This window comes from Calidris pugnax, unplaced genomic scaffold, assembly GCF_001431845.1.
Source record: "Calidris pugnax isolate Ruff unplaced genomic scaffold, ASM143184v1 scaffold42, whole genome shotgun sequence".
Taxonomy (NCBI): Eukaryota; Metazoa; Chordata; class Aves; order Charadriiformes; family Scolopacidae; genus Calidris; species Calidris pugnax.
The window spans coordinates 14,305,801-14,333,286 of NW_015090920.1; the positions used below are offsets into that span (position 1 = coordinate 14,305,801).

The window sequence follows — 27,486 nt, forward strand, 5'->3', positions numbered from 1 at the left end:
ATCCCTAGAAGGGAAGGGTTATGTGTTTTCAAAAGTGAATCTAAATCTACAATTACCCATTCCTCCAATACAAAAACAATGATGATAAATCTGAGTGATATTTGAGAAAACATAGTGCTCACAGAAAGTGTTACATAGCATTGAAATGTGTTTAAGTATTGCTTCTGGTGAGAACCCCTGTTGTCTTAAGCAGTCTTATCTGTAAGTACCAGCAGATATAATTGGCTAGGTTGGAAGGGACCTTTGAGATCATCAAGTCCAACCATTAACCTAACACTGCCAAAACCACCACTAAACCATTCCCCTAAGCACCAGCACCATGTCTACCTGTCTTTTAAATACCTCCAGGGATGGTGACTCCACCACTTCCCTGGGCAGCCCATTCCAATGCTGGACAACCCTTTCTCTGAAGAATTTTTCCTAATATTCATCCTAAAAATCCCTTGTTGCAACTTGAGGCCATTTCCTCTTGTCCTATTGCTTGTTCCTTGGGAGAAGAGACTAACCCCCACCTTGCTACAACCTCCTTTCAGGTAGCTGTAGAGAGCAATAAGGTCTCCTGCCCCCTTTTCTACATGTATGTGAGAGGTCCCTGTTCTTAAAACAAAAAAACAAACAAAACACTCTATTTTTGTGACAGGGTGAAGCCCAGCTGCCTCTGTTGGGCTTCACAATCAACTCCATATTTCTAATTTGATATCCAGGTTTGAGGTAAAAGAGAACCAATTTTCTGTTTAGTAATTTTATTTTTTTAGCTAAAGTAAATCCTCTTCTAACTGAACTCTCTGAAATTAACAGCCCCCTTTTCTACATGTATGTGAGAGGTCCCTGTTCTTAAAACAAAAAAACAAACAAAACACTCTATTTTTGTGACAGGGTGAAGCCCAGCTGCCTCTGTTGGGCTTCACAATCAACTCCATATTTCTAATTTGATATCCAGGTTTGAGGTAAAAGAGAACCAATTTTCTGTTTAGTAATTTTATTTTTTTAGCTAAAGTAAATCCTCTTCTAACTGAACTCTCTGAAATTAACAGCATGTTGTGGAGACACTGTTTGCTCTCAGAGTGATAAGACTTGATTATTTGTAATTTATGCCAAAGAAGGGTATGCAGAGAGGTTCTTGCTTATACTTACTGCTATTGCAGCCAAGGTCAGCTAACTTTGTGTGCCATGTTGGAGGGCTGGAAGCAGCAGTGTAAAGAGTTGCACCTGTGGGGAGGAGCAGACAGGTGGGTGACTCAAACCCGACTAACGGGGTATTCCATCCCAGCTGCATCATGATGAGTATAAAAGCCGAGGGGTCAAAGGGTCACGTCTCTTTCTTTAATGGCCAGCACCTGAGGAGGACTCTGTTTGTCTGCTTTGATCCCAGTCTGTGCATTCCTGAATCCAGATCTAGAAACCAGTTCACATCCATTGCCAAGTCTTGTCTGGGACTTTCCCGGTGCCTGCCATCCTGGGAGCTTGGTAAGAGTTTTGTACCTATTTCATTATTTGCTTTTTATTATTGTTTTATTACAGCAGCTCAGTTTTTAGAGTCTCTCTCCTCTCCTTGGCGACAGAGGTGAGGGGGAGCGTCTGTCCTTGGTCTCGGTGGCCGGTCCCACCACAGCCGCTCGCCCCTCTCCTCCCACACCTGCCCGTGGGTTGCCCCACTGCAGAAACCTGAGGGAAAGCCCAGCCCGCCGGCAGGAGACCGATCGTCAGATCTGTGCCGGACCACAGGGCCGAGACTGGGCGATGAAGAGCCATTTATTTGCTCTGGAAACGAAAGCCAACCGACGGGTGAGGAATTCGCTTTATGCCTCTGCGGAGAGGGACGCTTGTGCGGGCTGGGGCCAGGCCTCGGCAGCCGGGAGCGTCAGGAACCCAAAGGCCTCGTCTTTCCCGTCACGACATTTACACGACGCGATTAAACAAACCCTTCGACGGCGCGAAGCCCCCGAGGGCGGCCAGCCGGGCCCCGTCCCGCCGCAGCTCCGCCCCGTCCCGTCCCGTCCCGCCGCTGCCCGGCCGGGGCCTCGCCGGCGGCCTGGCTCCTCCCCTCTTCCTCAGGAGCCGGGAAAGCCCCGCAACCAGCCCCTCTTCCTGCCCCCCCTCTCCCGGTCTCTCTCTCTCATTCCCGGTGGGATGGAAGTCCCCGGTAATCCTCCTCCCCGGTAGCAAGCGGCGGGGCGAGTCCGGTGCAAAATGCTGGGCATGTATGTGCCGGATAGGTTTGCTCTGAAGTCGTCAAAAGTGCAGGACGGGATGGGGCTCTACACGGCCCGCAGAGTCAAAAAGGTGGGTGATGGCCGGGCGAGCGGGCTAACGGCCTGGCCCGGCCCGGCGAGGAGCGGCTGCCACGTCTCACAGGAGAGCGGGGCGGCTCTCCGCCCCTCTCCGGCGGCCGAGCCGCGCTCCGGCTTCACCTCAGCCCCGCTTTGTCGGCGCTGCCTCCGCTTCCGTCCGCCCGGGCTCTCTCTCCTCAGGGGAGGCACCTCCCGCCCCCTCCCACCGGTAAAAGGGAGCCTCCCGGGGCGGGGAGGGAGTGCGGGGCCGGGCCGCTGACTGGCCCGGAGGGGGGCTGGAGAACTTTCTCTGTGGTGATTTTTTTTCGTTTCCCCCGTTTGTGTGGTGGGTTTTTTTTTTTTTTTTTTTTTCGTCTTCAACTTGGTTTATGTTTCTGGCACTGTTGTGAGGGCAGAGCGTCTCCGGACAGGGCTGCCGGCTGGGTTAGGGCCTGGCCTCGGACCGCCATGCCCCTCAGGGGGACCCGCCCGCTCCCTCCCTCCCCTCAGAGCTGGGTGGGGTGGGTGGTTCAGGTCCTCATTTCGGGATGATAAAGCCGGGCCTGTGAAAGATGGGGTTCAGCTTAACTGCAGGTCTCGCATACCTCAACCAGGACACCTCGCAATTGAGTTGAAAGTTTCTTGATTGTCTGAAACCCCAATTATACCCATCCAGGTGCCTTGTTTGAACAGACAGAGGCACACCTGAAGTTACAAACCCTGTGTTAACATACACTTCTATGTATTTTGTATGTTTTGCTTTCCATCTTTCTCCTGGTTTTGGCTCTGAGCAGGCAGGGAGGGCTGCCTGATCTTTCAGGGGTTTCATCAACAAGGCTTAGATACCATGAGGTAGGGGTCTCTCATTTTTAAGGTGTCCCTGAGTGTTAATGGAGGGGGGAAGGAGAACAGTTTTAAATCACTTGATGTCAATTTCTTCCACTGAGATTCTGAACTGTCATTTGAAAACTTTGGGAGTTCACACAGCAAGGAAGGTTGTACACTACTCGCGTGTATTAATCCCTGCACTCTGAAACAGAGCGAGCGCTAGAGTGAAGCTGGTGGAAATCATCATCTGCACGTCAACATTAATTCTGAATATCAGTTCAGGGTCAGACCCCCCCCTTCCTTTACGCTGTTGTCAATTGAACCATTAGAACAGCATGCTAGGAGAAAGAGAGCATTTTCTTGCCTGAATTACTACACATTGCTTTTGAACTCTTTATACAGGCAAAGTATATTCTGACAGAGCTCAGCCTGTGCAGCTCTGCCATTGTGAGTGCAACATACAAGACATCCTAGCAAAACTGAAATGTTGCAAATGTGACATATATTATGTATGGAATGCAGAAGATAAAAGCAGATGCAGTTGTAGTAAGGTCTATTTGTATTAGCAGTGTCTGGTGACATTGTTTGTTACAGGCTTGTCCTTTAGCAGTGAATCCTCTGTGCGGGTAGCACAGACAAATGTGGTATGCAAAGCCCTGACCAGAAGTATGTGTCTGACAGGCAGACTTTGCTCTTTGACAGACTGAAGAACCAGCTCTTGAGTCGCTCTGTGGGCAATGGTTGGAACAGGTATTACTAAAAAGGGTTGGACACCTACGCACCATGTGTCACTGCAGCTGTTCAGGGAAGAGTGGATGTGTAAATAACACAGATGATATGTTGGATATAGCCAGACTGTGTGTTGCTTTCTTCTATGGAAAGAAAAATCATATCTGAAATGCTTTCAATGTCCTCCTGTCCAGTAATGAGGTAGCAGTACTGCACTTCATGGCTTATGATACAGAGTTGTTAAAGCAATTCCTTGGGATTTTGGGTTTGGGAGGAGGTTTTGCATATGACACTTAATTGTGAAGCAAGATCTATGTTGCTGAGTAGGAAACACTGCACCATTTTCTCTATATTGCTATCACAAAACTGTGGTTGTCTTAACTGGAAGTAAAACACATTTCACATGATCTTACATTTAGAAATTTCGGTACCTACTCTTCAAGTGCTAAGTAATCATGAAGTAGGCCTCTGAAAATTTTGCTGTTAGCAAAGTTTTTTTGGTAATAACATGTTTTGAACTGCTGTTGTCTGCCATCTGCTGTTGTGCCTTCAGGCATTATGCTGTGTTTTCAAGTTTTTTGTTTGTAATCATAAAAGGTGGAAACATTTTGTTTTGTTACCTTAACAAAAGTTGTGATTTGCTTGTAATTTCTTTTCTCCAACATCTGGCCTTTGGTTACAGCATTGGTATTGTAAGGCCCTTGGTGGAATCATCAGCCAGCCACTATTTTTCTCAGTGTTTTGCTGCATCTGGAAGAAGATTAGTCACTGCTGCTTTCTTGACAGCAACTGTTGAAAATTGCTTTATTAACACTTGAATGGTCTCCCTTTCATATCTTGGTCACTTTTTTGGTTGACTTCAGACGGTGTTGTATGCCTTGCTTCTATTGATCAGAGAGGAAGTTGAAGTCTTGGTATGTTTTGGATCAATATGTATTGGCATATGACAGCATGTTTATGAACTGGGACTAATGATATATATATATATATATATATATATATATATATATGAAGAAAATGCTCTGAAAGGCTAAATGAATAATTACAATTATCCTTATGCACCTTTGTATTCCAGGACATCAGGTTTTACTGTCTCTAATTTCTGCTTTCTCTCCAAATTTGAGCAGCTGTAGAAAGTGCTTAGAAGTCTGAATTACCTATTGATCATATGACATTTACTTTACATTTAGAAGTGGACATCCCACCTTTTTGCTTTTGCTATTGTTTTGACCTTCTAGAAGGTCTTAATATTGCAGTAGAGGTTTATTGGTTTGGAGTAGCTAAGATTAAGAATGATGTATGGTGTTTCATGTTTTCAGTCAGTATGTCGTATTAAGCTGTTGCTGTGCTTCATCCCAGAGGTGATGTATGCTTCAGTGATGGGTAAAATTAACACTATAGATGGTTTATAAAGTATCTAGGGATCCTTTGGATTGCAAGGATGAAAGTATTACTGTGGTGAGGGTTGTAGCAGCCTCCAAAGTACTTCAGGAAGAAACTAATCTCTTTGTCATCTTAAGAAGTGTTATTCTGCTGCTGAAGTGAGTTTGGGAGACTAGCTTTTTCATGTTCCTTCCTTATTCATTATGCCTTCAAATAATTTCCATACTAAAATAATGGAGTTTTTTCTTTTTCTTTCTATAGACCTAATCTAGATTACAGTCCAATAAATTCATTTTCATCTTGACAATTGTTAGGAGTAATGAGAGATTCTGCAGCTGTAATGCTGTAAGCTCTCTTAGACCTCTGCAGTTGTAGTGAGCTGCTTTCCTTATTGCACCAAAACTACTTACTGCTTTCAAGTGAATGGGGAAAGCCAGTTCAGCCTGGCAGGAGGTGTCTGCTCTAGCAAAGGCCTACCTTATCTTTACTATAGCACCACATGTTTCCATAGCAGATTTCTTCCACCACCATTTTGACTCTTCCTCCTCAATCTAAGCAAACTGCCTCCCATGTAATACCTACGTGGCCCCTATTAGACAGCAGTATGTTTGCTGGGGTGGCGCTCAGCATAAGCTGAGAACATTGATGGCTGTACACATATAACTGTATTGACCTATTTTCACCTTCATTGCTGATGAGATAAAAGAAGAAGGAAATTTCAAGTTGAGTATTAAATCCCAGAATTTGTAAAGTTGGCAGGGGAGGAACTTTGACCTCAAAAATGAGCAATCAATCAAGGGTGGTCTGGAGATCAGTGAGAAATGAAGGAGGTGAAGCCCCATAGTGCCAATATTTGCTATCACTGCCTACATCTGTGTCTCCGTTACTGTTTTGGTCTCCAGTTGTCTTCTGCTTTTCTTGTCTTTTTACCTTCTGCTTTGCTGATGAAATCTTCTTTGTGCATATTTAAAAATATTGCCTCTCAGTTCTGTTGTCTTGTTATGCAATGCCAGTTTTCTTTTTCTTTGTTTATTACTTCTTCAGGTTTAATTTTAAATACAAGGGTTTTTTTTGTTTGGTTTCTTCTTTTTTTTTTTTTTTTATTTGGTTGGTTGTTTCTAAGCGGAATGATCCTGAAAGTTTTCCATTCCACTTCTTCCTCTCCACTCTACCTGCAGGCAGTCTCTAAAAACTTACCAAGAGGGAAAACATGTAGCAGGCTGTTTCTGGGACCTTGGAATGTGCCTGGAGGAAGGGACATGTGGATGAGATCAAGAATTTTATTAGCCAAAATACTGTTATTTGTAAAGAAACACAAAAGTTGCTTTTTGTTATATAGTTATGATCTCTAATGCTTTAAAGTGTAGAGAGCTTTTCGATCTGAATACTTCTAAACATACCATTCTGCATTCTGGTTTGTCGGGCTTGTCACTGCAAATAAGGACAAAGCTGGGGAGGGGAGTGGAGAGTCGGGCCTGTGTAAGAAGAAAGTCCTATTTAAGTAATTTACCCTGCTGCTAGTGTGATGTCTGTGAAGGAAAAAAGCACTGATACCCAATACTTTTGGAAGAACATATCAATGGATGCTTTCACAGCATGTGTTATGACTAGCAGGTGGTATAACATTTTAATTTTGTTTATGAAGGCTTGAATTAATTCATAGACACGTGCATACTCCCTACGTTTTTAAACAAATCTCTCTGTATGATCAAAACCTCATTTATTCAGTGTTTTGGTTTGTGGCACTTCAAAAAGTATTATTGCAAATAATCTTGTAAATAAATCTAATGTAAACTTTGTGCTTGCCAAATACTTTACGTTTTAGTTGGGTGTCTATTGCAAGGTGCTTCCTGAAAATCTTATAAGAAATGTAAGAAATTTGAATTGTAAATTTCAGCCTTGTTTTAAATGAAGTGCTGTTTCCTAAAGGGGAAATAAGCATGTAGAGCAAAGGTATGGGTTTAAGAGCTTCTCCAAGCTATGAAAAGAATGCGAATGAGCTTGAAGTTGAACCCTCAAGGATGTGCACCTTCCTGGCATATAGCAGGATGACAAAGGGAAACTGTCCTTTTCCATTTGAAGCTAAAAATGATACCTCTGCTGCAGGTTGGCAATTTGCTTGCTTTTTTTCTTTTTTTACTAATACTTTTTCTCTTATAATTATTCCTTAGGGTGAAAAATTTGGCCCCTTTGCAGGGGAGAAGCGAATGCCGCAGGAACTGGATGAGAACACAGACTGCAGGCTCATGTGGGAAGTGAGTAATCTAGAGTGACATCATCACACCTAGCAAAAAGTGCTTTCAGAATTAAGTTCAGACTGTAACAAATTCTTTTTTCAAATTTTCTTTTTTCCCTAGCTTAAAGATACTGCAGTGAGATTTTGTACTTACAAATCCTTTTAAAATATGTTTTTTTGGGGTGGAGGGGGATTGACTTCTTTAAAATTATAAAGAAATAGGGAATGATAGTTTCTAATCAATGAAGTGTGAAAAATATCAAGTCAAGCAAAACACAAAAATGTGACACCATTGTGAGAAATTATTGAAAAATGGGAAAATGAAAAAAAAGAGGATTAAAATAATTTTAATATAGGAAGATGAATGTAAGTTACTGAGATACTGATATATGCAGATCAGCAGGTGTCAGCTTATAGCTTCCTCCAACTGTAATATAAAACATTTCCTTCTGTGACACTTGTGCTGGGACTTGGCAATTGTATAAGTGAAGTTTTTAAATCTTAGCAACTTTGCAACGCAATGTGTAGTTGTGAGATCTTTAGCGAAATAAAAAGCCTGGTGCTGTGGGCAGATGAAGGCATAATGAGTTTCTAGGCTTCTCTTAACTTTTTCATATATACTAGGCAGCAACAGCAGTTTATACACTAGATCTTGTAATTAGGTCCTAGTTCCTGTCATAACTGTGTTTGCCTGTAGCAAAAATATCTGAGTTTACCAGTTGAGGAGATTACACTAACTGATAAATACTTGCAATAGCAGTATTTCCAAGTTGTTATAAACACCTGCTTTTTGGTGTTTTTGTTCTGTCTTTGTAAACTTTCTTTTCTGCTGTAGGTCTTTCAGCAGAATTCCTTTCCTTTTATTTCTTCCACACCCTTCCCCACCCCCAACAAACAGTTTCTATTTAATGCATATTTAGTCCTGTTTTACACTGAGAAGTAAACTCATTTCCCACTAATGGGACTAATTTTTCACTTTTTCACCTTCCTATGGTTAGAACTGGAAGGATGGCTTCTTTTTATGTTGTATTACACTGTACAAAAAAAAGCTTACGCTTGAAATCTGGCTTAAAGCACTATCTCTGCATTTATTAAAAAAAAATGTTTGGAAAAAAAAAATCTAGCATTAACATCGCTGAGCGGCTTACAAAGAGAGGTAGTATTGATACGGTCTTAACAGAACTATAAATAGATTCTAAACACTAGAACAATGAGTGAGAGAATGTTAAAAGCCCATCTCATTAAATCCCAACACAGTATAAATACGGTGGGTGGCAAAACATTCCTAGCTGAGTGTTAACTCAAGTCTGTGAATCCCTGTGCCTTTGTTTTTCCCCTTCCCTTTTTTTTTTTTCTTCTTACTTTTTTAATCTAGGGGTGTGCCCAAAATATCCTTTCCCAGAGAGGCGGTGTGGACAATTTGTTCCCCTCTGTCCTTTGGTTATGTACTCAGAGCAACTGGTTTCATCTACTTTGTTCACAGCTGAAAACAAAACAATACAATGTGCTTTTACTGCAAATGTTTGTTGAATATGCTGCATGTTAACGTGTCCTGGCTCACTTGCCTTTTCATGATGTTTCTGCAGGTTATTTTAAATCAATAAAATACTGGAGCTAGAACAAGGATTTCAGAAGGGGTGGTGGGTGGATTACAGCAATGGGAAGGTCTTTAAGTTTGTTGGAAAGCCATATGATTTTCCAGATGCCTCATTGCTGATGATTAAACAAGACTTGTCCGTTTCTGTAAGACAGAAAATAAAAAGCAAATACATGTATTTACTGATGACACTAAAATGACCCCATCGACAGCAAATAAGAAAATGAGTTTCTTATGAGCTGTTCTAAACCATTTCATAATATCTCATTGTAACCTAGTTTTGAGACCCTTGAAAAGATTCCTGCATACCAAATTTTATGACTTCCTGAATGTTTGAACACAAGTTGTTCATGTTTACTGAAGTTGATCTGAACGTGAGCTTTATAATATAATTTAAATCATCCTGAGAGGAGTCTTAAGTTGAAAATCAAGACCAGGAATGCAGAAAGTAAAAAGTTAAATCGTCCAAGTAGATGGTTATTCCAGAGACTGTGGGAGGCAGTCACAGCAACTAGCCAAGTTTGTGCGTAGTCAGCTGTACCAAAGATATTAAAAATTATTAATTTGAAGACTGTTGGATGAAGGCACACTAAAGCCTGACCTCACAGTCTGACAGAAGTCAAAAAATGCATTTTCAGAGAGGACACCTTTGAAAGAAGGCTAAATAGTAGAGGCTTTTTGTAAGTCGAGTAAAAATGAACATTAGTGGAACATTTCTTTTCTTGGTATGTGATGCCTGGAAGCAGAGCTTCAATTTTGTGGAATAGTTTTCTGTGAGGAAGTTTACCACATGCATTTCTAGTTGTGTGGAGTTGTAGTCTATGATGTGGTCTGTTTTGATCCAGCTATTGCTTTTTCTTCGAGACCAGCATTGTGACTTAGCTTCTTTAAGATATCATGTTGAGACAAAATTGTACACGTTATGTTTTCTTTTGGTCTTTGGGAAAACATGGAACTCCCAAAAAAATGTTTGGTCCAGTGATTTTGTTAAAGTAAGTTCTGAGGATGTTAGAGTTTGTGTTTGAATTACGTATAGCACAATGCCATTAGTCTGCCTGTAACTTGCAAAGTTCTGAAGAATTGAAAGGTTTACACTTGCTCATTCAACAGATTCCAGAGGACTGGGTGGTGAGGCATCCTTGATCTTGCTGTTATCCTTGTAAAGAGCTACATGCTAAATGTTTTATTTACAAGTAACGTGAAAGGGGAAAAACCCAGCCTGTGGTAACTGTATAGTTAGTAGTAATAATAAAAAACCAAGAAAATGTCCAAATGGCTTTGTGCTTTTTCTTGCTTGCTTTCTTTCTGTCAAGCAACCACCTTCCTGTTACCCCCCCAGCCCCCATGTTGTTATCTCTTGAGACTGAATTGCATGTAGTGCTAATTAAGTACGCAGCTAGTTGCTTGTGACGAATTGAAAATTTTATTCTTATTCCTAGCATCCCACTAACACCTCAATTAAATACTGCTTCATTGGCCTGTATCAGTATACTTAGCATAACAATTTTAAATTATGTGTATATCCTGGAAGAGCAGTGCTTTAAGGCAAGAACAGAATAATCTTTAGGTATTGAAGTTCACAGAAGTTCCTTTTCCCAAGGGAAGATATCTGTTCATTTTCTTTTCTTTATTGTGCCTAACCAAGAAAATGGCATTCATTTCCCTACTACTGCATTGTGGCAAGCATATATACTTTTGGTGATGACTTTGGTAAATGTTAAAACAGGGAGGGCTGGAAAGACTTAGTCCTTCTTCAAATACTCTAATGTACCATGAAGAAATGTTGGTCAGGATTGGATGGCATATAATACGCTGTGTAATGCTGAATGTTACATATTTCAGGTTTGGTTTCTGTCTATCTGCCAAGATTATGTTGTCTTCATTGTTAAGTTAAAACCAAGAAGAATAGAAACATGCTGAAAATCAATCTTTCAATGGAAGCTAATGTTAATTTTTATTTAAATGAGAAAATTAAATGAACTTACGTTTCTACTACTTGACTCTCATCACTTTGGCAGTGACAGTTGTTTTCAGTTGAATAAGCCTGCCTGACAACTAGTGAAGGCAACAGAAAATCTGTTATTGGCTACAATCAGCTTTGGATCAGATCTTTAATGTTTAAGATTGAGGTAGGAGAAGTCAAGTACTTTAAGCTAATGATTGTGTGTGTGTGTGTGGGGTGTGTTTCTTTTTTTTCTTCTTTTTTTCTCCTTGATATCTTGCCTTTCAAATGTGGTTCTGGCATAGGAAGGCTTAATACAAGGCATTAAGTTGAATTATGTCCTGAGTCTCATGATAAAATAACTTTTAATTTGAAGAATTCTTTGTTTGTTGTCAAGATGAATGTAATATTACAAATCTAGTTCTTAGCAATGAGTCTTTATTTTTTCTTTATGAAGACTACCTTCCCAGTCATTGCCCCTCAGATAGTATTTGTTTGCTTTTAATGTTTTTGTGTGATTCTATTTGATTTTCAGAAACGTTTTTGGTTTTCTCATTTCTTAGACAAATGCATCTGGATGCGTATTTTACAGAAGTTGCGTTTAAAATAATTGTTTGCCACACAAGTCAGACATTGATGCCCTATCTCAGTTGCAAGTTTGTGTCCTAGATTTTCAGTTTTGTTGAATTAATCCCCACTGGGATAGATTGGTGTCCAAAGTAGTTATTAATATTCTTACCACTTTGTATATTTAGCTATATTTCATTAATCAGCTGCTTCTAACATAAATAAAGATAACTAACTCAACCTTTAGTGTATGACTTTGTATTAATTTTAGTGACTTTTGGAACAGGCACCTTAATGATCTTCTGATTTTGGTGATGAGAAGAATCTGCTCCTGAAAGTAACTGAGAATGTTAGCCTCACATCTTCAGTTAAGTGTTTTATTTAAGATGCTAAAAAGCACATGTCAATAGGTATTCTAATCTGAACTTGCTATAGATGATCACATACGATTTGCTTAAGAAGATTGGGTAATCTTCCAGTGAAAATGAAGTTCAACCCTTCTTATGAAGTCTCCATAAAATGTCAGCAGAAGTCTAGGAATGAGCTTTCTGAAGTGTTTTGTCTCTGACATGATCAAATAACATCATGCACACAAAAATCTTCATTAACATGAAAAGCTATTGCTGTATAATTTGGCTGAAGAAAAAGTCACATGCTGTCTATGTCACTTAGTGAGTCAGCAAATCAACAGTTGCTGCCTCAGATTTCTTTTGAAAGTACTATTTTAATACTTTCTACAGCAATGTTAAAATACTAGATTCTGCTCTGGAGTGAGCTCTGCGATGGAGGTCTGAAACTGAGGATGTAGAAGTATTGCATCTAGCTGCTTTGTACTATTAACAATAAAAATCATGTTTTCAGCTAATAAAAAAAAATGCAGTGCAGAAAACAGTACATTTCTTTATGTGATTGTTCGAATGAACATAGATTTTTAGGTTTATAAATGTTTAGAAAATGGTTTCCAGAAATCAGACAGTGTGTTTACTGTCTTCAGCAAGGATAACCATCTGCTTATTTTCAGTGAAGTTGTTTTCTTCTTTTCTTGCCAGGTGTGCATGGTAGAGCATTTGGAATTGCACTCATGAGCATTTTGAAGTAGCATATATGACAACTTTGGATATATTTTGAAAATCTGGAGATAATTTCATTGCAGCCTAAAAGGCTAGCAGATGGAATAATGCATGTTGTTGATGGGCATTATAAGCAGCTTAGATGTTATTTAGGCCTATATAGGGTTTCATATGGTAGCTTATACAATAAATAGGGGTACATTTTTTTCCAAATACTTGTTCAGTGACATGATGTTAGTTAATGTGGCTTGATTCAGTGATGTCCTGATTGATCTTGAGGTAAAACTCTCAGTGTGGTAACAGCGAATGTCAGCTATTTCATCTTACTGTGAAGGCATTTAACTAATTAGTTCAGTGATACCTTTTGTGTTGATTCTGAAGGAGATAATTCTTTATAATAATTCATTCTGAGGTGCTCTTGTGTCTGGTGCATGCTTTGGATATGTGTGTGCATTTTAGGTGTTTGATCATAGTGAATGATCCCATATCAAGGGTGGTGTTGTAAGATAGAGATCTTGCCATGGGTTATCAGGATGAATTTGAATCAGCCTTGTTCTAGGCTTATGCCGAAGTCTACCTATACTTAAATATGAGACTGATTGCTACTTAATTATTTAGCATGAGAAATCAAAGGTAACTGCATGCCTGGTCATGTCGCTCACTGGTAATAGAAAATCAATTAGAAGTACTTTTGTGCTTGAGTTCAGGTCCTGTTAAAATAGTTTTTAAAATCCTTTCTGGATTAGCCCCTGTAGCTTGAGGATCTTAAGGAACACATGTCAAGCTAACTGGATGATTGTGCTTGGTTCAGGTAATATCAAGTACATAGTAACCGGGAAAATAACATTCAAACATGGAATTAGTCAGGTATACAGATGACAGGTTCATGTGTCACAATTTGAAAATACAAATATGTTCTTTAGCATTGTGAAATTATCAGGGAACCTCAGGCCTGTAAAAATCTTTGGCCTCTATTTTAAGTATCTTATTGCTATAAAAGGTTGTAACAGTTCAGATATGTGGGGGAAATGCAGTAATTTGCTTGCAGATACATTAAGAAAATCTTCCTTAAAGAATTTTCTACTTTAGTTTGTGTTATACAAAAGTATTTTTCATTTCCTCTCCCTGAAAGCATTGTCAGTTTTCCAGCAATTTCCTGCAAGCAATAGTTGTGGTAGGCAAGTTAAGTTGTCCTGAAGATTCTTGGACTGGTTGGGTGATTGGAAAAAGGCTGCCTGGGAGCAGATTGGAAGCTTTGTTGCAGAATGAGTGCTGTTCAGCTCTCCAGATCTCTTATGGAGTAAGTGGTAAGAATATATGTGGGGAATTTTTGTACAACAGGGTTCTCAGAGATAAACAAAGCCAAGATACCTTATCCAATATGGGGAGCACTCCAGAAATGTAAATGCTGAGTCCTAGTTCAGTGATGTAGAGAAGTAGATCGCAGTATCTTTAAGATTCTTGAGGAGCACATAAGCAACTTGACACCATCATCCCATTTTCTTCCATTACTGGTATAACTGCTGTGACTGCCAGGGTTGGGGGAGATAATAAAGCTATGCAGTAGGTTTCTCATGCTTTCCAGTGTCACTGGTGGAGGACTGCACGAAAGAAAATTCTTTGTTGCTGCAGCCAGCAGCGTTGTGTGGGCCTACAGTGCAACATGTGTCTTAGTGACAGCTATCTCTGATCCTGTCTCCTTGGATATCAGAACGGATTTACAGGCAGACCCAGGTGTAAGCACTTTAGCTTGTATTTGTTGATATATCTACTAACTAAACTGATTTTTGATCATGCCACAAAGTAGAAGCATGGCTGAGGACTTTAGTGGACTGTTATTGGAAGGAGCACCCTTTGGGACATATTCCAAACTTCATTTTGATTCATTAATAATTCATTATGGATGATATTTAGGTACGCTTACTTTAAACAGGAAATTTAAAGTCTAGCTGTTTATTTCATCTAACTACCATGATTAACTTGTACTGGGTTTGAGAAATATTTGCAAAGCAAGAGTTGGTCTTTTTGTTTGTTTTAAATATTAAGTTTAGGATTCGCTGCCATGGTGCTTAAAGTTTGCTTGGTCATTTAGGAAACTCACCTATCCGTGCAACCAATGAGAAAACAACTGGTAGATATCACTGGTCTAGGTTGTATTTAGTACGGTGTTTTGGCTGTTTTTCTTGACTCCTCTTCTTCACATCTGTGTATTTGATGCAGCATTATTTCTTTATGAGGTGAAAAAAGCAATAGAAAATATAACAGGTCTTTAAGGGATTTATCGTATTCATTTATTAATAGTTTCCTTATGTCTTAAGTCTTTATTTTGTGTTCAATATCTTGTCGTGTATTGTCAGAGACTGAGAAAGAACAACTGAGATGATCACATATCATTGAATATAAATGATTCTTAGATAATTTAAGAATCAAGCAAATGAAGAAGAATAATTGATGAAAAGGTAATGTATGGTTTTTATAATAGGATCTGGGTTGCTTCTCTTTCCAACTCAAGTCAAGATCTGATGGAAACCTTTATAGGACCTACATGGTGGGCTACTATAACCCATACTTAGATAACTAAATCACAAAGCCATTAGCTTGATTTTAATTGCTCAAAGATGTGAAGCTGCAGTGTTAACTATTTTCACTCAGTGAGGTTCTGCTCTGTGGATTATCTATTTAGAACTGGATGATTGCTACCATATAATCAATGCAGTGTTTCTGCTTGGCAAGTGGCTTTTCAGGAGGTGAATACAATGTTAACATGTATTTTTGTGTAAATTTGGTGCTTGCTTTTATGGTTTGATTCCACTCATTCTGCCCATGTTCTGAATGAAAACAATGGTTCCAATAATGAGCAGGCATTGCTTTCCCTGGTGAATAGTCACAGAAAGATGGAATGGCTGAAGTTGGAAGGACCTCTGGAGGTCACCTGGTCCAACTCCTCCTGCTCAAGTAGGGCCACTTAGTGCCAACTGCCAAGGAGAGCTTTTGAGTATCTATGCCTTTGAGGATGGAGACTACGCAGCCTCACTGGGAAAACCATTGCAATGCTTACTGTTAGATAATATTGTTTCCAGGTGCATTTAAATATATAGGTTTGATGCTTTTCACTGTGGTTAATCTATGTGCTTGAAAGTTAAACAAGTTCTAAAGTTTGAAATATTGGCACAATTTCATGATGTGTCCTTAAGATAAGATGTCTTCCTTTGGAAGAACACTAATACATTTTGAAGACTTCTATTTGTTTGAGAACTACGGTAGGTTTTTTTGTTTTAATCTGTGAACGCCATGCTGTCACCAGCTATTATTGTAACGGAATACAGTTTTTTCTTTCTAATGATATCCTAAATGTTTAGGTAATTTAAGCAAGAAATATGATATTGCATTTAGTAGAAACAAATACAGCAAGTATGTGAGCAATTTAAATACAAAACCATGAAGACAATCTAATTTTGATCTTACACAGCTGAAATCCCTAGCTCGTAGGAAATACCTGCTCTGGATATTTTTTGTTGACAGATGAAAAAGAAAATAAGTTCATTATAGAAATAAATCACATGGAATAATAGTGGGGCTGTATGACCTTCTTGCATGGCTCCCTATCTTCTGTATCAGTGGGGATTCAAGATTCATTTTTTATATGGCAAAGTGGCAGCTGTGTTTTTTACAGCAGTGTGTCTTTGCCTCAGTGGAAAGAATGACTTGGTTAATACTAAGTTTCTATTTCTATTATTATTTTTTTTTCAATGTAAGCTAGATTTTTGTCAGTCATTGAAATTGTATGGATCTGTAATGATATCCAAAGGCTCCCGATACAGACATAACATATCTTGCATGCACAATTCTTTTTTTTTAAAGTGGCTCCTTCATTTAGTGAACAAAACCTGAACATTTGTTTCTTCTACTAAATGTACAACTCTTCCCTACATACTACGCTAATTTGTTTGCTGAAATAATCTCCTATTCTGATAAAACTTAAGCCAAGTATAGTTTTACTAACTGCTTTTTATTGAGGCTCCATATTTAAATTTCCTTTAGAGAGGCATATATAAAAGATGTTCAAGTGAACTGTAAAATAGGCTCTATGGAACGAATAAATGCAATTATATTGGTCCTTGGTCTGGAGGTATGTCTCCATCCAAAGGGCAAAATGGATTTTACCCATGGTAAAGGGGGGGAAACAAAATAAAACCCAAAACCAAAAAACCAAACTCATAGAAGACGTGAAAGGGAAATGAGGAATATGGTTTTCAATAAGTGTTTTATAATCTCCTGCAATATTTAGGATTGGTGTGGGGCAGTAAGAGTTAACAGTAATGAAGGCATGTCTACTGGATTTGGAATTCGTATGAAGAAGAAAAGTTGTATTTGGTGATAAAGAAGCAAAAGGAGGATGGAATTATGGGATGGGAGTGGAGAACTAATTCAGGCTGGAAGTTGGTTGAGCAACTGGTAAGTTTAAAGAAAAGGGAAGCGGCAAAGGTAGTGGAAAAGTTGAATTCAGATATGGATGTACTCCTTCTGTAATGATGGCCAGTTAAGGTTGAGGTGCTTCTGGAAATGCGAAAGTAGGCAGAAATAGATATATTTAGGAATTGGCCATAGAGGGCGAACAGGATCTGCTAGAACATAAGGAGGACAAGTGAGTCTAGAAGAGTATCAAATATGAAAAAGAAAGTGAAAAGTGAAGAGCTGTCAAGTCAAAGATCACTGAATGGATATGGGTGATTGCAGGAATGCAGAAACTCACGAACAAGTGCCTGAATTCTGATTTTGGAACTAAATGGTAGTTGGAATAGCACAGGATGGGAGAATGTCCTATCCCTTTTGTCCAGATGAAAGTTACTGTTGACCTTGTTTGTACTGTTAGCAGAAGAGAAATGCTGCACAATAGCATGAGTTAGAGGACATGTATAGGTTACAGAAGAAAGTGGCCCACTCTTGGACAGTCTTTTGGAGAAGGAATATAGGACAATAACAGCGAGTTGAGAGGAAAGGAAAAGGAATTGGAGGCAGGAGAGTTTACAACCTTAATTTGGAGAAAGTGATGAGAGACAGACTGCATATCAAAAGACAGGAAGGTAGGAGAAGAATTAGGTAGACTGTGGGAGTAAAATGCATCAGAAACAGGAAGGAGAACTCAAAAAGGAAAACTGGAAAAGGGTTGATAGGGTTGGAATAGGAAAGGACCTCTCAGGTTGTATTGGTTTCTGGCAAGATCATAAAGAAAAAGGACTTGAAGGAACAAAAAGAGGAAAGAACCTGAGTGCTAGTGACCATACTGTCAGATCAAGGAGACCGAGGAATCAGTTGTAATACTTGTTTACTAAAGGAAAAGCTGAAAAAAGAGAGGGGGAGCTCAATAAAGTAAGCTGTCAGGTTTGAGTATTCTTAGGTGAATAAATATACTTACAGAAAAGGGTGAATGTGCACCACAGCTGTGAGTACCTGTTGAATGCAAGGTTCACTTGCCGAGCACAAGCATGCATTAGTGTGTTACATGTTTGTGTGTGTTTGGTAAACAATTTTAATTTTGCTTGATTTCTTTTTTTTTAATGATTCAGGTTCGTGGGAGTAAAGGTGAAGTCCTTTATATCCTGGATGCAAGCAATCCACGCCATTCTAATTGGCTGCGTTTTGTCCATGAGGCTCCATCACAGGAACAGAAGAATCTGGCAGCCATTCAGGTATATTTGGTGGATTCCTACCATTTGCTTCCTGTTATTAATTTACTAATTTGATCTCCACTTTGGTCTTTATCTCTTGTAATAAAATTGCAAGATCTGAGAAAAGTAGCAAACTGCCTTCCTTTTCCTACCTTTCTTTTTAAAAGTAAACTTTTGTGCTTAAATATATATCATAATTAAGATTGATAGTGTGAAAGACCAAAGAGGTCCTCAGAATCTGATATTCTCTGAATCCACTGTGATGGAATTACACTGGATCACTTATATGAACTATTTCTCCTGGCTTAAAGTGAACATTTTACATTCTAAAAAAAAAAAAAATACCCAGAGTATTTTACTTACTACTGTAAGAACAGTTTCATTTTCTCTTTGCCTGAATGCAGTTGGTTTTTGTGTCATTGTGGAAATTAAAATGATAATTAGGTAACTATATACCTGGCTGAGTCAGGACTAGTGATTCAGAGGCCTAGTTGAGTTCATGCTAAACTCAGATATGGGCTTAGATTGTGTGGAAAGTAGAATTGTGCATTTGCTTTATAGTTTAAAATTTAATGTAAGTGACGTGTTTGAAAGCAAGCATGGTTCTTAAAATATTCTAGTAGAAAACAGAGAATTGAAGGATCTCATTATCTGATAGGATGATTAGGCAGTGCTTGAGGATAAGCTAATAAAAAAAGATCTTTTTCTAGTCTTGGCCAAGGATCTGAAGTTATCCAGCTTATTTTTACATTTTTATATTTGTCATTTGCTGCATTTTGAACAGAATTCCACTGTTTTAATTGCATGTTATTTTGAAACGTGCTTCTTTTTTTCTTCTAGAAAATTCTTAGTTTCACTTGATTCACTTGATGCCCTAGTCCTTGTATGACAGTGAATAGTTACTTCATGTTTATTTTTCTATGCCGTCCTTGATTTTATAGAACCCTATTATATCCTTTCTGTCTTATTTGACAGCTCTTTTCTCAAGCTGAAGAGTCTTAGTCTGTTTAATCTCTCATTTTTGGAAGCAGTCTGTGCCTGCAGAATGCAACAAAGACAGCGATATTTTTCTAGTTATGGCCATTGTCCTTTTAGAGATTATGAAAGAATTGAACTATCTGCATATTTTTTTCAATAGCTCAGTTTTTACAGTAAAATAATTTCCAATCCCACGTAAGTAAGAATTACATAGTTGTGTTAAACTTTTTCCTCAAAATGTATGCTTTCAAAAATGTTGTTTCAGGCTAACCCAAGCTATTTGCAGATGTAACCCAAATTTGAAAAAAATTAGGAAAAGGAGAATTATTTATCAGTACTTCTTAAAATTATTATTCTGCTTTTTCATCATGATATGAATTTTCTAGGATTTACCTGCAGATTCTTGACAAAAGAATTAAAAAAGATTTTGAGGCCAAATGAAAAAAAAATATTTTTCCTTGCCAAGAAAACAATGTTCATTTCTGATTAAATAAAACAGGAAAAAAAATATTAAAACCACTAAGTAGCAAAAGAATACTAGTAAAGGCCTAGCATGTAGTTCTGTGAAAGATGCATTATTGCTATTCTCCCCCCTGCCACTTCCCCTCTGTTTATACTCAGTGTCACTCCTCAGTAGTCATTTCAATTTCTGTGTTGATGACCTGTCCAACTCCTTAAATCTTCTACTCACCAGAGAGACTGTTTGCTTATTTGGATCTTAAACAAGTAGTGCCTGGTGAGATTGCTGCTGCCAGGTCCCCTGCAGACTCGGTTATCAACCTTCCTATCCCTGTTGTGAGATTTTCTGTGATTTCCATTCCACTGTTGTATCTCTTACCACTCCTCTTCTGTCTGCCTTTTCTTCTTTTATCACGGTAGTTGAATGCTACTATGAGCAGTGTACCGTGTTGGGGAACCTAACAGGTGCTCTGCCAGCCTTCAGCTCATTTGCACCTCCTGATTTCCAAAGATCTGTGTGTGATCTATGTGACATTCCATCACATACTGCTGGCTGAATGTGACTGCAATTTTGCTGCTGATATTGTTTCCTTGGACCCTGTTGCTGTTCCTGTTTTAGTTCACTGTGGACAGCTTCATCATCTCCTTTTCCTCTGGGCCTGTACTCTGGGTTATCGTCTTTGGTTCAGACCTCTTTAGGTCTTTACATCCAGGCTAAAATTGAATTTTGAGTAATAGATAATAAAGAGCGTTCACTATTCATTCATACAGCAGAAACTCTTGTCAGCACTCACTGAGTGACTGCTTTATTATGCTTTTCCTGATGTCTATGACAAGTCAACAGTTAATTTAGTATGACCACTGCCTGTGCAATTATTTCGGTATGTTTTCCTTCTGTCTTTGTCTCTGTTACACCAAGATCTGTCAAAAGGCTTGTTGTCCTGCTTATAGTAGCAAATATGAAAGGTCTTCATGCATGAAGAGTGCTAGGCATTAGTCAGTGATTAGCATGTCATCTGTGCATAGGCAGTGTGATAGCGAATTACAGTCCATGTTAGCAAATGCAAAGTAAGGCTCACAAGAGGGAGCAGTGTGAACAATTAATGTTCATTATTACATTTTAAATAAAACACTCAGTGAAATGACCTAAACTTCTGAATCGAAGTTTTAATGGAATATCTAGTGTGTACTAGTGGGTTTCTTGATACTGAAAAGGATTATTTACATAAAGAAATGGAAAGGAACTGTTCTGCTATATTGCATAATGTTATACCTTGCTTAGAGTGTGCTTAGTGCTTTTTGCATGCTTCTTTTTAAAGGATCATATTGAAGTTAAAGGATGAAGTTAAAGGGTTTAAAAAGAAGAGGAGTGGCAAGAACACTAGTCTTATAAAAGCTTCTACAGAAAAACATTTGGAAAAGTTACAGGAAAAAATAGAATAAACGTGATCAGGATGTACAAAATAATGAAAAGTATAGGGAAGGCAAACTTAAGAAAACAAACACAAATTACTAAATTATCTCATAGGTTTTTTTCAGTACCATCAATAATCGACTGCCAAAGCAACTTCTGTGTTCCATGTGAGTGACCTTGAAGCTGTGTGGATCTAGAAGTATTTAGTTTCATATAACATTAATAGGTACTACTTGTGTTGAAGAAAACTGAATATGCATGTATTTCTTTGCAGGGTTTAATCTGACTTTAGTAGATGGAGATGCAATTCCTAAAGCTCTGCTATTCCTTCAGGGGAAAAAAAAAAAAAACAACAACACAGCCCAGAAATCCTTCAGTATTTTAATTACACAACCATTGGCCTTTAGTGTTAAGCAGATTTAATACCGCTTGGTGCGGGAGCACTTTGTTTTATTAAATAAGCAGGCAATACATTGGTGGAATGTTCCCACTAACAATACCCTTTAATTTGAATTGGACGTTGGCTGCTTGCCCCCAGGATGATGAAATGGTGTTTTACAAAAAGCAAAAAGTCATCATATACATTAGTAAAGTTGTTTTAGCTTCATTATCATTACTCAAGGTAAAAAATAATTTGCATTGCTAAACAAGTACCTAAAATAATTTTTAAAAAAGAGAATACAGATTATGACCTCAAAAAAATTTCCTAAACCCACTGAATGGGAAGGCACAGGAAGTATGTTTAACAGCTATGCTGTGAGTACTACCACTCTGTGGCTGCTAGAGAAGGACAGAAAGATTGGAGGGTACCTGCATATGTACCAATTGCTTTTCTGAAGTTTTTGCACAGCTGAATTACTGGAGGCATCTCTATCTTATTTCAAGTAGCAATTGAATGAGTTAATCCTCTACTATATTTAAAGTAGCTTTAGAATTACAACTTCTGCATTAACAGAAACCATATGAATTGTAATCTCTTTTGCCATGGGCTATTCCTAGCTATTTGCTTATAAATATGACTTCTGATATGTAGCAAAAATGCATTGTAATTATCATAACAAAAAGGAAATGGCTCCTATCAAAAATAACACACTTATGTTTATTCAGTTTTTAGACTGGTAGAGTATTATATTTTCAATATTCCTTTATCCAGAATGGAGAAGTTTATCTGTTTGTCAATTGTGATTTTTACTAAAGACTCCCTGCTGGAGATTACTATGCAAAACAGATCCTGTTGTTAGCATCAGAACTGTTTTATAAGCAGAAATGCAGCGAGGTAGAGCTTTAAATTAAAATGTTTTTTCATTAGCAAGCAGACACTGAAACAGTCTGCTGTAGCTTAGAAAACTGAGTTAGAATAGTGAACAGCAAAAATTAACATGAAGGAGCATATTTACTGGGAGGTGGTAGAGTGGTTTAAAGTCATATTTCACAACCGTGTGTTTGTTAGTGTGGCATAATTCCATTATGTCCTGGTTGACTGAGGTGAAACCGCCCCCCCTCCCCGTGCAGTGACAGTAAATGTCTTCAGAGGAAGATTAGCACGTGAGAGACAGCGCTGTCAGAAGCACAGTAAAACTGAACTGTCTCAAAGTCAAGAGTGAGAAGAGAAGGCACAAGGAGAGCAAGCACAAACTGTGTTAGGCTGCTCAACAAACTTACACATTACAGGACAGTTGAGTGACTACTGAAATTTCCTGGTGGCTTGAGTGCTACAAAGGAAAGATTAATCTGTTATGCCAAGTAAGAAGAACGCGAACATAGTTGTTGACTTCCTGCGTGCTCAGAGGGGAGGACTAAAAATCTGTTCAATTCTTGAATTTTTTGTAGGAAACAGAAGAATTTTTTAATTCCAGGCTCATATGCATTTATCTGTTGTTGAATACATGTTAGTGCTGTTCAGGTATTCTGTTACCTGAAGAATTCACAATGAGAAGTTTCTGAAGAGTGAAATAAGTGTTTTTATCCATGAAATTCCTTAAACTATATACCTGTTACATTTTTGATTTTTGCAGTAGGAACCTCTGTAATACCAAGCAACTCTGAATGTGAAAATCATTTAGACCTTTTTCAGCACCGAGGTTACAGAATTTTTTTTTTTATTTATTTAATTTAAATATAACTAATTTCTGATTTTAGGCTTGCTTAATACTAAGATGGTGCATAGAGTGGTGAGAGTAAGGTTCAAAAAGATCTACCATTGTTATCTCTCCATGGATTTCTAAGGGCTTCTCTTCCCAAGTCTTGCTATCACTGTTTCACTTTTCACAACAAAAGCTTTCAGGGAGAGGAATAATCAAAAGTTTCAGTGCTTCTCTATAGAGACCCTTCACTGGGAGCTATCACTAAAAACTGCAGTATGGTGTAAAAACACAGGGGAAATGTAGGAATTGCAGTACTAGTTTAACCTCGTGCTGCTCTGTTTAATCTCATATTCACATCTCAAAGGTTGCTTACTGTACCATGCAGTACAGCACAATAGGAATAGAGCAGTAGATAGAGCGTGGCTTCTGTGTCTCCTTTGTGTGTGGGTTCAAGTGCTATACTTTGGATTAGATCCTGGGCTGAACATCTCCATTATGTGTGTGTTGAAGGTGGGTGGGGTTTTTTTGTTTGTTTGGGATTTTTTTTGGTTTTTGTTTTGTTTTTTTGATGAGAAGACTTTTTGGGTTCCATCTGCTTCCTGCCTGATGAGAGCCACAAACATGTTGCACACCCAGGGACTGAGTGGCACAGGGATATATGCCTTAAATGGTCAAGCTGTTTCCAATGTATGAACTAGTGTGAAAACAAGAAAAGCTTTCACCCAGTCTCTTTGTCATCCATTTTGCCTTACTTTCTTGAGAGGGGCAAGGGTCTCCTTGTCCCCAGAAGCACTTCTGGAAGGTTGTCTTGCTTTGCCGACTCTTCCCTAGGGATCTGCTCTCCCTCTTGGGAAGGCATCGTTATTCTAATCATGTCTTTTTTCTGTACCCTTTTTGACCTGTCTTGTGCCTGAGCTTGTGGCTTTGTCTTCTGCTACAACCCCCAAGAAATCACCTACACACATTTCCTGCACTGAGGGTTCTGTCCTCACAGGCCTTGCCAAGATTGATTTTACTCTCACAAACATGACACCCTGGAGCTGCAAAGATCAGGAAAGGGAGTGTGCTTGTTTGGCGAGTGAGCAAAGGAGAACTGGCAGAACAGGTAGGCTGAAGATCTGCATTGCTGCCAGGAAATTGGATGTAGAAGGAAGCTGGTGTAGTACTTTAAGAGGAGTGGTTGTGGGCACAGGGGAAAACTTGATAAGGATTAGGATGGCTGGGTTGGAGCCAGCTGGTCAAACTCTGGAGGATGGAAAAGCCCTATACTCCCTCAGGTAACACAAGACTATCTGCTTCCCGCTCCTCCAGCATTTTCAGCTTTCAGGTCTGAGGACATGTATCTGTCTTACACTTTTGGATCAAAGTGTGATGGACTGTTAGTGCTGCTTGGCCCATATTCCTTCTCAGCCTCCCTTCTACAAAGCACGTGTGAAGGTGTGTAGTTGCATGGAAAAGCTGAGAATCTGAGTAAGAGAGGTGCCTATAGTGGAGGTAAAATAGGTCAGCAAGAGCTGTTGGAACAAGAAAACTGTATTTCTCAGGTCAGTGTGGCCCATAACTTAAAAGATGAAAGTCAAGGCAGGAGGTGAGAGAAGCAAAGTGGCATAATGAACCAGGAGTAGCATGAAGGGAGGTTGTGATGCCACCATGAGCAGTGCTTGGAGTTTTCTCCAGTTGTGGCCTGCTGCAGAGGAACATTGTTAAAAAACAACTGCAAATGTGTTCTTAGTGTATGGCAGGATTATTAAAATTATTAGAAAAATTTCTTACTTCATGCACTGTGTCTATGTCTGCATTCATGTAGACAAATGTGCCTCAGGCAGGTATTGCTGGTGGAGGGAGGGACTCTTTTTCCTTTGTGGTTCTGGAGAACTTCCATTGCTTTCACTGAAAATGCTGCCTGAGGAGCTGCTACACTGTGGGTATATCTGGATTAATTAGCACTCTGAATACCTGACTATTAGCATGTGTTTGGCTGGAAAAGCCAAACAAATTAGCGTGTGAGGAAGAATGAGTTTGAGCTGTGTTTTAGTTTGGGTTGGCACCAAAGCTAATTTTTTTTCAATGCAAATGCAACCAAATCACTCAAGCATTGCGTGTCTAGTACTTGTCCATTAATCTTTTTAATAACCAAAAGTACACCAACAGAAAAGAACCAGGATTTTTTTTAGGCACAAATAGCTATAAAATAAGCACGAGGGAAGTGCAGACACGGTGAGGATGCAGCAGTATTGATAAGAGCTTGGTTGGGATTCATGTAGTTGGTCTAGGTTAAGCTGAATAATCAGTTCTGGTTTCTGTTCTCCCAGACTTTCTGTGTGGTACAAGGTGTGTCTCATATGATCTAAGTGAAAAGTGTGCTATTTGACTCTTCAATGAGTAAGTTCAGGGCTTTATTTTGGTCTGGGAAACATGGCTTTTTATTTTTTACTTTTTTTTTTTTTTAATGTTCTGTTTTTTTGGCAAGCCAGTAATGGGTATGTGCTTCCATTTATAAGGTTGTCTTGCTTTTAAAATAAGGTTGTCCTAAACAATGATGTATTGGAGGTTTACCCCAGTGGTTTTATCCTGTCCAAGTGGAGACTGAGTGTAGAAAGACCTTTTACTTTCCCCATGTCAAGAGTTTCACTATGCGATTTGAGTTTAGACTATAGTAAATTAAAGGTCTCTACACCTTGACAGGCGCATGAAAAACAGCAACTCCTAGATGTATGCAAAAGTTAGGGTGGCATGCTGATAGGTATCTGGACTGCAGAATGTATCATAGAAAAAAACCAAAACACAATTTGTTTTGTTTTCAAATGCTGCTGTTCAGATAAGGACAGAAAGTGTGTCCTTGAAAGCAGTAGCTCTATCAAGTCTATTGAATTAAATGGGTTTTGCTCTTGTCTGACAATGTCTTGTGTAATATATAACAGACCTTCTAAAACTCAAGGAATACTACATCCCTGTTGACAGTTTAAATTAATCTTAGTATATTACAGAAATTAAAAATCATTATCTTGCCCTTGTGCCATGAAGCTTGTTACAAAATATATGGCTAGATGTAGTGTAAAGAAGCTTCAATTAACTTTTCTGGATGTTAATCAGATAAGCTTTAAGATTTATGATAGAACTGGAAGTCTTCATTGCGTAAAAAAAAGAGTTTCCTTTGGTGCTTCAGATATTACCTAAAACGGTTGGTTCAACTGTGGTAAAAAACCACCTCAACAACAACAAAAAAATAGCAGCTCTGTGCGTCAGTTTAGGAGACGTCCCCCACCCTCACTCGTCAACCTTAGTAACTTTAATTAAACATTGTCAAAGACCAAAGTTGTTAGCTTATGTATCTATTTGGAAATTTTTTTATTCGTTGTGGAGAAGGTTTCGAAGATTATTTTTGTACGGTTTGTCCTCTCATGCGGAATCTGGGGATGGATCTTTGGCCATCTGTAGATCTGTGTATCTACACTGATTGAAACAAGTAGAGGGATTTGATCTAGTGGCATAAAGTGTGCTTTACAGGTGTGCCTGCTAACTTGATGGTGAAGATAACTGACCAAGGTTAAAAGGCTTTTCATGAAGAAAGCTGGGATCTTAAGGAGAGAGAGAAGAAAAAAAAATAACACGATGTAAACATGCTACTGAAAGCTGTGTTATAATTCATGCAGCCAACAGGGCACAGAGCTCAAGCTGTATTGGTTATTTAAATTTTGTTATTTTTCTAATACTCAAATGTTTCATTTTCAAACTCTGAAGTTCTTGTCAGGCAGAGTGTGGCAGGAGAAGAGGACTTTAACAGCACCTTCACCTTGGTCTAGGCTACAGTGTATATTGAAAAAGCCTCACAAGTGAGGCAGGGGAATATTTCCAGAATACCAGAATATAAGGGCACTTTATCCATGCAGCCACACTGGGAAAGCAGTCTCAGAAAGGCTGTTTTAGCGGTGTGCTCCCTGTGGAGTGGAGCCAGCCCGTCCATAGTTGAGGGCTAATTTTAGTTCAGGATATTTTTCTGACGTAATTATTCATTGCTTCTACTTACTGTTTGCAACAGGAAGGGGAAAATATTTTCTATCTGGCTGTGGAAGACATTGAAACAGACACTGAACTTCTGATTGGGTACTTGGACAGTGACATGGAAGAAGAGGAGGAGGAGGAGGAAGAAGTGACTGTTATCCAGGAAGATGAAGACAGTGGCAACAATAAGGAAGTGCAACCAGCTGGCGAAAAAATTGCAGGTGAGTAATCTGTAAAAAAAAAAAAAAAAAAAAAAAA

General features: G+C 38.9%; 1 protein-coding gene across 2 annotated transcripts in view; it reads left to right on the forward strand.

Moving 5' to 3' along the window:
* Positions 1-2,068: 2,068 nt before the first annotated feature.
* PRDM5 (PR domain containing 5) overlaps positions 2,069-27,486 on the forward strand; it is an 83,092-nt gene continuing 57,674 nt past the window's right edge. For both annotated transcript variants that reach the window (XM_014949844.1, XM_014949845.1), the window contains exons 1-4: positions 2,069-2,283; positions 7,382-7,465; positions 18,190-18,312; positions 27,266-27,449. In XM_014949844.1, coding sequence (XP_014805330.1) covers positions 2,191-2,283; positions 7,382-7,465; positions 18,190-18,312; positions 27,266-27,449 — 484 coding nt within the window. In that variant the 5' untranslated portion in view covers positions 2,069-2,190. The remainder of the gene's footprint in view (positions 2,284-7,381; positions 7,466-18,189; positions 18,313-27,265; positions 27,450-27,486) is intronic.